General features: G+C 42.3%; 1 protein-coding gene across 4 annotated transcripts in view; it reads left to right on the top strand.

Moving 5' to 3' along the window:
* Positions 1 to 14,873, top strand: part of LOC104516714 (retinal dehydrogenase 2) — a 56,577-nt gene that overhangs the window by 37,075 nt on the left and 4,629 nt on the right. For all 4 annotated transcript variants that reach the window (XM_010161138.1, XM_010161139.1, XM_010161141.1 and 1 more), the window contains 5 exons: positions 8,059 to 8,161; positions 11,293 to 11,477; positions 12,004 to 12,168; positions 12,618 to 12,775; positions 13,570 to 13,644. In XM_010161138.1, the coding sequence (XP_010159440.1) occupies positions 8,059 to 8,161; positions 11,293 to 11,477; positions 12,004 to 12,168; positions 12,618 to 12,775; positions 13,570 to 13,644 (686 nt within the window). The remainder of the gene's footprint in view (positions 1 to 8,058; positions 8,162 to 11,292; positions 11,478 to 12,003; positions 12,169 to 12,617; positions 12,776 to 13,569; positions 13,645 to 14,873) is intronic.

Here is a 14,873-nt window from a genome sequence, read left to right as displayed (position 1 = left end):
GCTGTGATATGAGCTGTACTATAGAGTCCTTGACTTCTCCAAACCAGATTTCAATTTCCAATGAAATAAGAAGGGAAATATTTTGCCTCTCTGGTCTTGTCTGAGCCGTGTCCACTGTACACCCCACTGATGCTGATTTCCGATAACCATCAGATATAAAAACACCACCATATAACTACCATTCCCCCATCTCATCCACGTGCTAGCTAAGGCAGTTTATAGTTTCAACTTGAGCGAGTTAATGATAAAACCTACCAGTACAACAGCAAAGATCGTCAAGTTCAGAAGTCTGAAGCACAGGTTTTGCTCAAGATTTCATCATGAGGTTCTTTTGGAAAAAAACCACAAATATTTTACCTTTGAAGTCTATACTCATGGCTAATGAAAACTCCCCATTTGCCTGTAAAAATCACAAAAAATCAGGCTATTATTATCTATTTGCTGCAAAGGTTGTTTTCTAAAGGCAGAAAACAGGCTGCTTTTCCTACAGAAAAAAGTAATGGTAATGTTTTCCAAAAATTTGGAGAACCCAACCCATAGAAATATGAGCCAGAAGGCTAAGTTCATGACCTTAACTCAATAAAGCCTGACACAGCCACCCCAAAGATCCATCCAGCCTAGCACCTTATCTCACAACCTGACCAGGAACAGATGCTTACAGAAGAAGAGAGCATGTGCGGAGTGATCCTTCCCTTGCTCTAGCCTCACAGCTTCTGGTAACCAACAACTTAAAACACTTCTGAGCCCAAAGGTGCATGTGCAGAATTGTATTTAGCAGCAATTGATGGCCTTGGCATCCATGTGTTAGTCCAGTACCTCTGGAAATTCCCGATTACCGTGAGGCCTCAAGCCCGTGCCTCTGCAATGACAACACATAAATGACTTCTAGTTTATGATACTGATCTCTAGTTTCTGATGCTGGGCCAGTTTGCCCTCTCTATTTCTTTTTAGTTTCTTAGATCCCCTAGTGCTTTTAGAATTGTTCTAATATTAATATTTACTTTTCACATGCTCCCCCCCAAATAATATGTGAAAAATCATAGAGCTCTCTTTCATGGTACCATCATTGATTCCACCTCTCTCCCTCTTTCCTTCTGACCCTTCCTTTTATGCATTCGCTCACGCACATTCAAGGAGTAATCTGCCAGCTCTTGCGTCCTTTAGCCTGCTTGGTTCTCAGGAAACCCCTTCCCATGGATCATCTCCTCCCACAATGCCCTAGTGCATGGTTCTCAAAACTCTTCCCTCCACAGCTCATGAGGTAGGGCTCTGCAGACACCCGGCAGGCTACGGATTTCACTTTGCCAACTGTCACACCAAAGGAAAGAAAATCACACCGAGTATGACAGCAAGCCTACAAATGCTGTGCTGCCTTAGATTCCAGCAGCTTTCTTAGCTTCTCTGCTTGCTTTGGTTCCTGCTCTTCAGCTGCTTGTTTGTATGGGTATTTTAACAAAAGTGTTTATTTTTACTGTGTTGTTTTTAGTGAACCAGGGCTAATCCATGATTCTCCTTAATTACACCAATCTCCTCTCAGGCCTCACTGACACGTTTTTTTCTCATCTCCCACAGCCAGAGGAAACTTAAACTGACAAAACTAATCTTTCTTCCAGCCAATCTGACCATGTCAACACTTGCTCCTATCCCTTTCCTACCTTCCCTTGAAAGCCCATATTCAATTTAAATACCTCATTGCATCTTACTGTATTTCTCCTTGGTCTTTCTGGTCCCCAGCTGTAGGGTGAAACCCCCACTCACCAGGACCTTGGGGGTGGTTCTGTAAAGCTCAGCTATCTCCCACTCTGTTCCCGTGTTCACTATACATGCCCTTCCCTTTCACTCTGCCCCAGCTTCTTCACTGCTCCGTGTGTTCCTATTTGAGTTCCTTTAAGAAATTACTATCAAGAATTTAATTTAAAAAAAAAAACTCAGTCATTTTTATTTTCTGAGCTTAAGAACAGATACAAACTCAGGATGTCTGGCTTACCCACGTGTCTGCTGTTGGGCTGCCGATCTGAGAAATGCAGGAGAGGTTATACAAGCCCCTTCTTTTCCCCAGTTAAATGAACAGCGGATGTTAGAAATTTCCAAGACAAGTGCTGATGAGGGGACAATTTTTGCACATATCAGAAATGCAGAGAGGTTCTTCATATTACCTTCTTATTTTCTGAAAGAACTTTTGCTGAGTAGCAAAGGTGAGAGGCCTTCAAATAAGCAGAGAAAAGCAGCCATCAGAAGCTGCTTTACTCTTCATCCGCCTTTACCTCCACTCAAGTCTGTGAATTCAGTTGCAGGCTTTGCAGACACAGCCATTGTGAGTGCTGCGAGCTGTCTGGCCATGTCTGTGTCCGTGTGCTCCCTCCAAACGGGAACTGCGTACCCCTAAGTTCCTGGTGCACTGGGAGTAGTGGGGTGCAGCATGTTCTGGGCTTAAGATCAGAGGTGATTATCGAGAGCAAGAAGTTACACATTTAAAAATACGTGCATTCAAAGCACTGGCTGGATTAAAAATTGTATTTTGCTTGTTGCAAAAGTTTAATGAGTCCTAGTAACTTCTGTTCAAAACCAAATGTGTTACCTCCAAATCAGAGTGGCTCACAGCTCTCTCCAGTTGTTAAACGCTCTCAAGATGACAATTATAGATAGCACACAAAGCATTTGAAGCCCTGGCCAAGAAGAAATGTATCCTAAGTGGCTGGTTTCCACTTTGTTCAAACTATGACCATTAAAATGCAGACAGATTAAAGATAGGCTAGGTCTGTTCATGCAGTTCCATAGAGTAACCCAAATAAATATCCAACAAATTGGTTTGGATGCCTGTGTAAACAAAAGGTCTATAAACAACTGCAATAAACCCCAGCAAAAGAGTCTGCATTTTGCTTGGCAGAATGTTTTCTTTATGCACTTAGATTAACAAACCATGATCTCATCATTAGTCAACAAGATACTAGAGAGACCATCAAAGCAAACTACAGGAGAGTCGGGATTGATTCATGCCAAACAAATGTTTGTAGCTAACAGCTGTATTACCACTGATTCTAATTTACTCAGCAGGATTCTTCTTTCATTTCTGAAGTGAGATGAATGCCACAGTGCATGATGTAGACAGAATGTCTACCTACTGCACGGGCAATGAGTTGTGTCTGCTCTCCTACATCACACAATCTCTTGCTGGTTTTGGATATTGGGAAGAATTACATCCTGGCATTTTGTACTCTAGCAACACGAATCCTAAAGGTGACTTTGACCTGTTCTGAGAAGCCTGTTAGCCTCCGGTGCTGCACACATGCCCTCTTCCATGTCAGGAGGATTCAGGCAGGCTACATCAGCATTGGTTCCTGCTCCTGCTAAATCTTTTTGATCATAATGGACAGCTTGTGCCACCTGAGTGAAAAGTACTTGTTTCCCCTTGTTCCTTCCCTGGTGTTTTTGGTAGAATTTAGGGAGCTGTCCTTGGACAACTGCTGTGCCTCTTTGCCTATAAAAGATAAAAAGGCAAATCCATTTGACATCTAAAACTGAAACAAATAGGGTGGTGAACAAAGTTAACAAGAGTTTAGTCACAGACTTCCATGGGCTCAGGTTTAAACTAAAAGAACAAACAAGCCATTTCTAGCTTAGGATTCTCTCCAGGAATTGTCTTTTCACTCATGCTGCACTATTCGTTATGCTCTTCTCAGAGCTGCTCCTCACAGAGGGCATTGCACAGTCAAATAAAGCTGCTCTTGTTCATGTCACTATTTCAAAATTCACTTGTCTTTGCTGGGCCCACACTGAATGTGCCATTCGGTCTTAAAATTTGACATCCAGTGCCTCAATACCTGGAGAGAGAAAACTCCAGAAAATTTCTGTCTGATCATACCATTTCTCCAAAACGTAATCAATCTCTTGTAACTTAAGACACTGTTCTTCAGATACTCTCTCAAGATCCAGGAAAGGTACACCAGCAGCGGTGGGCAGCCCAGTTACTTAAAATGCCTAAGTAGTGTTTTTGGTAGAATTTAGGGAGCTGTCCTTGGACAACTGCTGTGCCTCTTTGCCTATAAAAGATAGATGTCAAATGGATTTGCCTTTTTAAAACTGAAACAAATAGGGTGGTGAACAAAGTTAACAAGAGTTTAGTCACAGACTTCCATGGGCTCAGGTTTAAACTAAAAGAACAAACAAGCCATTTCTAGCTTAGGATTCTCTCCAGGAATTGTCTTTTCACTCATGCTGCACTATTCGTTATGCTCTTCTCAGAGCTGCTCCTCACAGAGGGCATTGCACAGTCAAATAAAGCTGCTCTTGTTCATGTCACTATTTCAAAATTCACTTGTCTTTGCTGGGCCCACACTGAATGTGCCATTCGGTCTTAAAATTTGACATCCAGTGCCTCAATACCTGGAGAGAGAAAACTCCAGAAAATTTCTGTCTGATCATACCATTTCTCCAAAACGTAATCAATCTCTTGTAACTTAAGACACTGTTCTTCAGATACTCTCTCAAGATCCAGGAAAGGTACACCAGCAGCGGTGGGCAGCCCAGTTACTTAAAATGCCTAAGTAACTGAAGATGTAGGTCCCCCCTCTGTCAATTTTGGCACTGTCCACGAATCTTCTAACCTGCACAGCTTCCTTCACTGTCTGGTCTGTGGCAGGTACAAGAAAATCCCCTGCTGCTCAGGTAGGAACACCTACCTTCAGGTGTTCCCTATGACTTAACATGTCTCTGCGATCAAAGGAAGGCTCGGAGCAGAGCAGAAGCCAGACATTCTGACGGAGCACTAGAGGAAGTATCACAAGCCTCAGGGGTTGGCTTTTGACTCGTGAGACATCCAGTATTTTAACAGTAATAGGCAAACCCACCTATACTATTTAGAAACATTGGTTTCTGTCTGAAAACTGAAAAGTAAGTGAACATGAAAGGCAACAGACATTTGGGAATTTCTGCAGAAAGTATTTCAAGTGTGACTGCATAAGCCTCGTCTTGAAAGAGACACGAAACATCCAAACACAGAAGGCATAAATAAGCAACAATCAAATGTTTTATATCATGATACTCTTCAGTGCCTAATGTCATACAGTTCACAGTCCAGAAACAAACCCTTCCAGGACTATTCTTCAAATAGCTTTTTTGCACAGGGGTGCCACAAAATGCTTCTTTAATCTTTGTTGTTGTTGTTGTTCCAAATAACAAATTGTTTTCTTTGAGATGGGCCAAATTACGTCTGCCTTGCTCTCCATGCAGCTTACAAGGTTATGATACTTCACAAGCTATCCAGGGATACTACTGATATCAATCTTGAAGCCTTTTCAAAACAAGGATGGTTGCTGAATAATCGCACAGTTCCATTATCTGTGGGGGAGTCCTCTCTTCCAGTGTTCCTGCGCAAGGCTGTACTGCCTGTTGGGAGCTCGCGGATAGAGCTGAGAGACACCGCAGGAAGCGCGTTCTGAAAGACCATACAGATTGCAACACTATCACTTATCCTTTCATGCTGTCTTTCTCCATAAAGAGAGGGTCAGTCACACTGAATAATCGCACAGTTCCATTATCTGTGGGGGAGTCCTCTCTTCCAGTGTTCCTGCGCAAGGCTGTACTGCCTGTTGGGAGCTCGCGGATAGAGCTGAGAGACACCGCAGGAAGCGCGTTCTGAAAGACCATACAGATTGCAACACTATCACTTATCCTTTCATGCTGTCTTTCTCCATAAAGAGAGGGTCAGTCACAAAAGGCTGCCTTTGTCACTAAATAATCACGGCGCTGGTGCCTTCCCGAAGCCCCTTCTCAACCTGTGAGTGCGTAGGCACAATGGGAGCCCAGTGAACAAAACCGCTGAGCAGCATGAGCCCTGCCATCCTGATGTCTACACTGGTTTCTAGTGGGAAGGACACAACAAAGCTGTTTAGACCTGGGAGCTTGACAACCACCTCCCTGGATTAGCAATACTCTGGACTGTACTTTTCCAAATTAACACCATCTCTCAGCCCTTTGGACTTTATTAGTTGCCACATACATAATACTTGTTTGCTAATCACTGTTTGCATAGAATCCTTCCATAATCTTTACAGACATGGACAAAAGAGTTAACATTGAAGTGGCAGAACAGAAGGCGGAGAGATGGTGGGCTGGACACTTTGCTCCGGCTTCCTGTTCTGCTCTTTGTGGATTTTTGAGGGGAAATAGGTGGTGGTTGTTCTCGGAGAGAGAGAGGTTCAAGGCAGTGAGGGCGTGAATAGCATTGGCTGGCACTTGGCTGTAAACACAGCACTCTCACCAGTTTCCAGTGTACATTTTCAGCAGCGTGTGAGAGATTGGAATTTCCAGATGACGTGCTCAATCTGTGTGGTGGGGGTGGAGGGCAGAAAGGGTCCTTCTTTTTCATGTTCACTTCTGGCTGTCAGTCAAACACAGCAATAAAATCAGCTCCAATTAAGGGAATATGCAAGGAATTTCATGATAATGTCAACACTCCATTCCAATAATACAAGGGTAAAGAAGCTAATTTAACATTTTGGGGGTTGGGGTTTTTTTTAGAAATAACCTAATTCCCACTCGACTGTGGTATCACCAGATAAACAGTTAATCACAAAGGTACATGAAGGGGTTGACAATTCCTTCATTATTCTGTGGGGGGTTTGCTTTGTTTTTTCTGTGGGGGCCCTGGTTTCTGTTTCATTTGCTTTCTGATTACTGCAGTGCTGACTTAACTTTCTCCAGCAGACTGCCTTCAGTTCTCTAAGAGCTTCAGCTTCTCATCCATTAACCCCTTACTGCAGGGAATCTCACTCACCTTACCTTAGAAATAGAAAACAGCTAGAGAGGCCAGAGTACTGTGTACAGAAAAAAGTCCAGCTCTGGACTTACTCACATCTCACTTCACATCTAACTCTCTCTGTGACCTTAAAACATGTCCCAGTTAAAAGAAAGCACTTAATCAAGCTTCCCAAGCTTCTCAATATTCAATTGATACTTTTAATCCTGTGTTTTACCATGTAGGGGCCTAAATCTACCTGTGATTACTTCCTTAGCTGCAAAACGGGAAGTTACACTGCAAGAGTACAAATTCTGTTCCATTTCAGATTCATTGATCCAGGGAGGGGAGAATTTCCAGGGAGCACAGGTGCCTCTCCAACTGTACTGATGTGGAAACACATCAAACATGTAGCTGTCAGGTTGCTACTCCGTTTAATTTACCCTCATGGTCCTTGGCGAGTTCTGCAATTTGCAGCTGCTCCAGCCAACAGAGCTGCAGTCTGCTCCAGTTGACCCCACAATCTACAAAGACATTTTGGTGGTACTTTTGTCCTGCTCATCCCAGATTAAGATTATCCCATGGTGCAGCTGAGGGTCAGCTCTGGGATGGGATGGTGCTCCTGTAATTTCTTGCCCTATAGTTGGAATTCTGCAGGTGCTATTAATCCTGCAGAAAAGGCTGATGAGTTCATCAGAATTTGACATATTCCTGATGATGATTTTGTGGTCAAATTACTTAAACCCCTGGGCACTGAGGAGAACAAATGCCTTCCTACAAACAGGCTGCCTAGCAGTTTAGTAACTCTAAGTAGTAAGAACCAGATAAAGTCCAAAAGGAGTGACCACCTCGGGTTACTAACACCTGGACATGATAAATAAGTATGATAGCAGTTATTACTAATGAATAGTCACATGCTTAATACATACTCAGATATCTGATCTATTTTTTTTCCACTAAAACTTATAGAACAAAACCTCTTAATAATAGTATCTAAACCTTGTGAACACGCCACTAGTTTGGATGGAAGTAATGCTGGTTACACCAAATTCAGATTTTTCATTCAGCACTCCTAGAGCCCCCTAAGAGAAAGCCCCAAGCTTTACCAATGGGTGAAGGGTACAAACTCCTTGTGCTGTGCCTTATCCCCTCTCCATTTCTAGAAAAAACCCTGGAAAGCTGTCCACTGCTGATGAGAATCTGTTTGGATTGAAGAACCTGCTGGATTATTTAAAGCTCTGTTCCAGCGATAGCCAGCATTGGCTGTTAAAGTGAACTGTATAACTACATTCCCTGTAAAATGTGTCTGCATTTCCTTTCAGGTTGGGAAGCTGATCCAAGAAGCAGCTGGAAGGAGTAATTTAAAGAGAGTTACACTGGAGCTGGGTGGGAAAAGCCCAAACATTATTTTTGCAGATGCTGATTGTAAGTCAGCACTTCCATATTTTTCTTAAAAACATGTTTGTGGTATCTTTTTTTTTTTTCATTATAGGACATACTTCTCATACAAAATGAAATGGACTAACATAGCTGTATCTAACTGCACTTTTAATCTTACAGAAGGAGCCTAAGGTGTGGTATTTTTTATAAAAAGACAACATTTGAACCCACAGATTCACAGACTACAAGAAAACAGAAGAAAGTTATAACCAAGCATATCAAAATGGTGTTATTCAGAGTCATGGTCCCGTACACATTTGTCATCCTTGACCCTGCAGCAAGGTGGTTTAGGGCCTCAAACCTGGATATTCTGTCATTTTCTTGCTTCACAGCAACTATAAAAAGGGAGGGCTTACACTTGCGTTGCCAATCTAGTCAGTGCAGTACTCCTTTGTTGAACTGTTTTGATAGTATATATAAAGGAGATTATTCCATTTTTTTAATTTTCACAATTGAAGAATTGTGTATTGAAATATCATCCTTGCCACTGTCAGCAGGGAGCGGAAGGTTTTGGCAGCTGGACGATGTTGTGCAGCTGAGATTTTTGGCACCTGAGAAGGTACAGGACAGCCATTTAGGATAGGATAAAAACACAGACTGGAAGTTTCTGCCTAAATGATCAGCAACGAAGGAGTTAAAAATGTCGATATGTAAATTGTCAGCAGGAGGCTTTGCAGTTAGCACCCCAGCAAGATGAATGGGAGAGTTCACACCTTGCTTTCAGCTATTGTTGCAGGCTGGGTGCAGGCACACTGCTTCTGAGAACTCTGTAACCCAAATAGACTAGAAGGATTTGGTCTTTTAACATAAAGGGGGAAAGTGATTAGAAGAATGATTCTGAACAGCATGAATTACAAGAGGTGGATACAATCCTGTGTTCATTTTCAAATGACAAAAACTTACCAATGCCTGAAAGACTAGGGAAAGCTTGACAACTGTCAGCAGCTTTTCTACCTAGGAATGTTTTACCAAGTTGGGGGTCTTAATTTACAGCCACAGACATCCTGGTAAGCTAAAAAGGCTCCTGTCAACTGGAGCCAGATGCAGATGTTACAGCCTTCTACCCCACGTACTCATCTCCATCTCCAGTCAGAAATCACATCTCAGATGTCCCTAACCTGCTAACTCAGACTGGATCACCTGGACGCTTCCACTGGAGTAATACATGCTGGGGGCAGGTCAACAGGGGAAGGACAAGTGCTCCTAGGTGCCACACAGACCTGCAGTCTGTCTGGGACTTGCTCTCTGCCCAGTAAGGTTGAGGGCCTGGGCAGAAGTTCAGGCAACGGGCAATAACAGAAGAGAGCAGTCTTCTTCAGGGCTGTCTGCTCCACAGTGTATCACACTCCAGCTCTCGTCTTCCTGTAATGGCAACCGCCAGCACTTGACCTGAGATTCAGACTTCAAAGCTCTGATTGTTTAAGATAGCAGACAATTAGCTCACCATTCCAAAGGAGCTGTTTGTTCTGCTTGAGGAGCACTCTGTGCCAAAAGTTAGCAGAAAGCATGACAAAGCTGTTGAAGTTTAGTGCACCAAGAAAACAGAGGAGAATGGTTAGAGCCCTCAAGGTGAAAAACTGTGTTAACAATAGTGGAAGAATCATTAGTCAGTTCTATTCAGTTGTTTTCAGTCTCCATGGAGCTGCCTGGGAAACTGTCATTGTGGTCTGGGGAACACCCTATATAATTTTTTTTCAAGACCATGCTGAGGGCAGAGTAAGACATTCCTGTTAGATGGAGTTGTCTAGGATGTGCTCAAAGTAAGGCACTGTTGCTTTATTTATTCCATGAAGGATTGCACTTCAAGCAATGCTCCAAAGTGCTGCAGCTGATACCAGGGGTGTTACAGTGCTGTGGGGCATCAGTGTTCAAGGGTGAATTCAATATTCTTGTCTAGTCAGCTGTTCCACCCAATGGGAGAATGCAGCTCAATGTCTAAACAGGACTGGGTCCTCTTCTCTCCTGCTTGGCTAGTGGATGTGCTGGTTGTACCTCCTAGGAAGTTAGAGTAGAAATCAGGGGTTAGAATCATAGAATGGTTTGGGTTGGAAGGGACCTTAAAGATCATCTAGTTCCAACCCCCCTGCCATGGGCAGGGACACCTTCCACTAGACCAGGTTGCTCAAAGCCACATCCAGCCTGGCCTTGAAGACAGCCAGGGATGGGGCATCCACAACATCTCTGGGCAACCTGTTCCAGTGCCTCCCCACCCTCTCTGTGAAGAATTTCTTCCTGATACCTAATCTAACCCTCCCTGACTTCAATTTGTACCCATTACAAATGGGTTGATTATAATTGACCTATATTCTTCAAGCCTTACCCGGTCACCTGTATAAGCCACGAAGATGTTTTTGTGTTGCTGAAAAATAATCTGGCTTTTGGGAAAGTAGAGGTCTTGCTATTATCAAAGCCAAATTCTCCCAAGTACTTGGCTGTAGTTCTCACATAGGCAGTATTAAACCAAGTGCAAACTTGCGATCACAGACAAATTTTCCCCTCCTCTCCTGATCTCTGTCAGAGGGACTACTATAATGTGGGGAACAGTTCACTTCCGAGGGTCTCTTAGGAGTTTTAGTTGATCAGTTACATGCTGCTGGCATGTAAGACATTGGTGAAGTTGTTCTTGCACACCCTACTCCTATGGACTGCTAAAGCACTGTCTTGATTTGAGTTTTGCAGTGGGATATTAAGCAATATTTCATGGCTTGTGTCACAAGAATGCAGGTGGAACGAGCTACCTGTGGACCCTTCTTTTCCTAGATGATGCCTAAAGTCACAAGTGGTCCCTTGCAGTCTAGCATTTCTGAAACAGCTGTAATGCTCCTAATATCCCTCCAGTAGAGCTGTGTCCAGGGTGGAATAAATGGGGAAAAATCGACTTTAAACATGTTTTAAAACTCTATTTTCACAGGGATTATGACACAAAACAAAATTAATCATCTTCATTTATGACCTGACACAATACGTTTGGATTTAGTAGCTGGTTGGGTTTTTTAACCAAATCATACTTTGCTTTGAAGTTTTGGGAATGTGGCACTATGCAACACACACAACACCAGTGCAATAGCAGATATGTCTGATGTTTCAGAGCAATGTATGCTGTCTTGGTTTTTTAGTGGACTATGCTGTGGAACAAGCTCACCAAGGGGTCTTCTTCAATCAAGGTCAATGCTGCACTGCAGGCTCACGGATTTATGTGGAAGAATCAATCTATGAAGAGTTTGTTAGAAGAAGTGTAGAACGTGCAAAGAGGAGAGTTGTGGGGAGTCCTTTTGACCCAACTACGGAACAAGGTCCACAGGTAAAGGAATAGTGGTTTTGGCTCTACAGCCCAGAAGGTGCTTGGAAGCGTTTCAGCTCTGCTATGACAGAGGTCAGTGAGTGCATACTTGCTCTCAGCTGACACGATAAACGTTTTAAAGATTAAAATTCTAAAGGAGTAGATCATCTGCACAGCTCAAAGGTTTCTTGTTAAGTAAAAACTCTCAAGTATCAGTAAGTTTGCCTCCCAGCTTTACAGCAAGATTCTGATCTTCAGCCCCCGAGGCAGAGCTGTAAACTGTGAGAACCTCTCAGAAGTCTCTGTGGGCATTTTCAAGAATTGCCCTCAACCATAACTGTGCTTGTAGACTACTAGAGAGACAGGAATTCTAAGCAAAAGATGGGTAGAATGGGAAATCAGTCTTTAGAAAATGTTCCTGCCACTAATCACCAGCTGGGCTTACACCATTCTGAAGAGGTTAACCTGGGACAAAAAAAATAAGGATCTGCTTGCTTTGTGCCTACAAACAAAGTCTGCAAGTCCAACAGCTTCTTCTCTCTTTCAGATTGATAAAAAACAATACAACAAGATCTTGGAACTGATTCAGAGTGGCATTACTGAAGGAGCAAAACTTGAATGTGGGGGTAAAGGGCTAGGAAGAAAGGGCTTCTTCATTGAACCTACGGTGTTTTCCAATGTAACAGATGACATGCGGATTGCCAAGGAGGAGGTATTCACACACACACGGGCAAGATCATTTTACAATGTCCTAAACATAATTTTTTTTTCCTTTTGTTTACTTCTTGACACAAAAGAGACTTTTTTAGAGTCAAATAGTGTGAAAATCACCACCATTTAAAAAAATGAGTAAAACCTTTTCAGAACTCCTTATGCACACAGCAGCTCATGACATCAGTTGGGTAAAGCTCAGTGTTTGTCATTGGTTGCAAAGTCTCAGGACTCAAAGAAGAAATAGGGGAAGAATGGATGAGTTCCACTGAGGCAACTGCTTTGGGAAATTCATGCAGTTTTACAGACAGCTATTGGTACTTTTAAATGTTGCTGTGGGAATTTGTAAAGAATACAACAGGAAAGGGAAGACAAACAAGCAGAGTAAAACAGGAACAAAATGCCTCTGAGTGGGCTGGTTTATTAATTAATGATTAATCTTTGTTGCAGATTTTTGGGCCTGTTCAAGAAATACTGAGATTTAAAACCATGGATGAAGTTATAGAGAGAGCCAACAATTCTGATTTTGGGCTGGTAGCTGCTGTCTTTACAAATGACATAAACAAGGCCCTGACAGTCTCTTCAGCAATGCAGGCTGGGACAGTCTGGTAAGGCAGAAGTTATCAAACTCCTGCTCTCGGAGATAAAGAGTTTGACTTGCTATCATTGTGGCACCTCAGATTTGCATCCTTTGTCTGAAAAATGTTTATCTAGACCATCCTAGCAGTGACTCACTAACCAAGATAGGGAACAGCTGTAGGGAGGCAATGTGGCTGCTCACTGTAGATGAATGCTATTGAAAACTGGAAGGTGCCTTGCTTCCTGTCAGCATGGCAGGCAGCTGCTGAATGGCATTACTGCAGACAAACAAAGCAGGCTGTAAACAGTCCTGTCTGTGGAGCAGAGAAACCCTGTGAGATTTCTGCTAAAGGCACAAGAATCAGGTACTTTCTACAGCATTAAGGAACCAAGCGGACACCTCTCCTCTCTAGTCCATAGGAATAGATAATGCCCTTTCTAGAGTTCAACAGCTTGCAGTTTGGTATGTCAAGCCTGGGAAAACTAAAGTTCCATGAGAAATAGGACAAATTCAAAGCTAATAGCTCTGTGTTATGAACTGGGGCCAGGGTTCATCAGCAGATTAAACAGTTCATTATTGAAGCTGCATCCAAGTGCTTGGTGCCCTCCTCCAGTCCTCAGGCCAAATTCCATTCTCCTCCTGAGTAAGGAGCAAAGTGTTGGGTTTGTGGCATAAATCCCTCATTTCAACATGAGACACGTTTGTTATACCAAGAGGTATAGAGTGTCCTGAGCTCCAGTGTCCTGAGTTTCAGCCTCTCCCCCAGTTGTCCAAAGGTCTCTCTGACAGTGCAGTTGGACTTACTGCCTCTTCCCGTTACAGGATAAATTGCTACAATGCCTTAAATGCCCAAAGTCCTTTTGGAGGATTCAAAATGTCTGGCAATGGGAGAGAGATGTAAGTATTACACTGCTGTCTCTAAATGGTCTTCAGCTCTACAACTTAATGAACATTAGTGAATCCTTCCATGCAAATTAAGATGAGGAAATATTCCTATCTGCAGATCAGGGCATAATAAAAGATGACTGATAATCACTGCCAGTTCTAAATGCAATTAATTTACATAGTAAGACCATTTTCTTCCCTGTTTTCTTAGTAAGATTATTATTATGTGAGTAAGTTCCTGGAACTCCCTTCTTATTCTGAAAGGAACTGAAAATTTCTGAGTATTTTTCTGAATTTGTGACCTGTGTTTTCTGAGCATTTTTCTTAGCCATATTAACTAGCACTGTTGCAGAAAGATTCTCTCTCTGGTACTGCTGTGTGTTTGTTGACTGGTTTGGTGTACTTGTTTCAGACTTGTTTCTCTTGCTGTCTTTTCCTTTCTGTGCTTTTTCCTACCATTATTAATATAGGTGCATCTGAATTTTATTAAAATGTTATCTCTTCCAGATTTATAAACAATGTTAAATGAAATCAGGCCTAGAGGAGGACAGACAAATTGTTTACATCCCTTTCAAAAACTCACCTTCCATTACAAAGCTTTCTGTCTTTTCTTATTCCATTTAGAACTAAGTGCCAAATATTTTGAATTAGAGCTCCAGGCTCAAATACTGTCCCATGTACCTAATTTAAAGTCTTACCAGTTTTTAATTCTCATTACAATCACATGGAAGTTTAGCAATTGCATCAGCTGCTGATTGGTTACGCATACAAAGGATTCAATTAATTTCTGTGCAGGAGGCATGTATACCAGATATGTCTCACCTAAGCTTTCAAAATAGCTTATGGCTAATGGCAAACTCAGCAGTAAAACTAAGGTCAAACTCTTTAAAACTTTAAATATGTTGAAGTATACAACTTGATCTATAAAATAAGCTCTGTGTAGTCTGAAATATTTTCCTTCATTAGGGAGTACTTTGAATAACACATTCATACTATTCTCCACATTCATGAGTTATGAGGTGATCTCACACCGGCTTAAATGTCAACTCATCTAACTCTTATCATTGTGAAAATATTCTACAACTACTAAGCTCGATAGAGCCTGTGAGTAACGTGACACCCACGAGTGACCCCATTGACTTCAGGGAGGTTAACTGTGCAAGCAAAATATGCACATATTGATATCATAGGGTTTTTGAAAGGGGGCGAAGGAACCAGGCAGCACCCCAGCTCCCATGGAA

Source organism: Eurypyga helias, unplaced genomic scaffold (genome assembly GCF_000690775.1).
Source record: "Eurypyga helias isolate BGI_N326 unplaced genomic scaffold, ASM69077v1 scaffold15671, whole genome shotgun sequence".
Lineage (NCBI taxonomy): Eukaryota > Metazoa > Chordata > Aves > Eurypygiformes > Eurypygidae > Eurypyga > Eurypyga helias.
The sequence above is the reverse complement of the archived record's forward strand: the minus strand, read 5'-3'. Positions and strand labels throughout refer to the sequence as shown.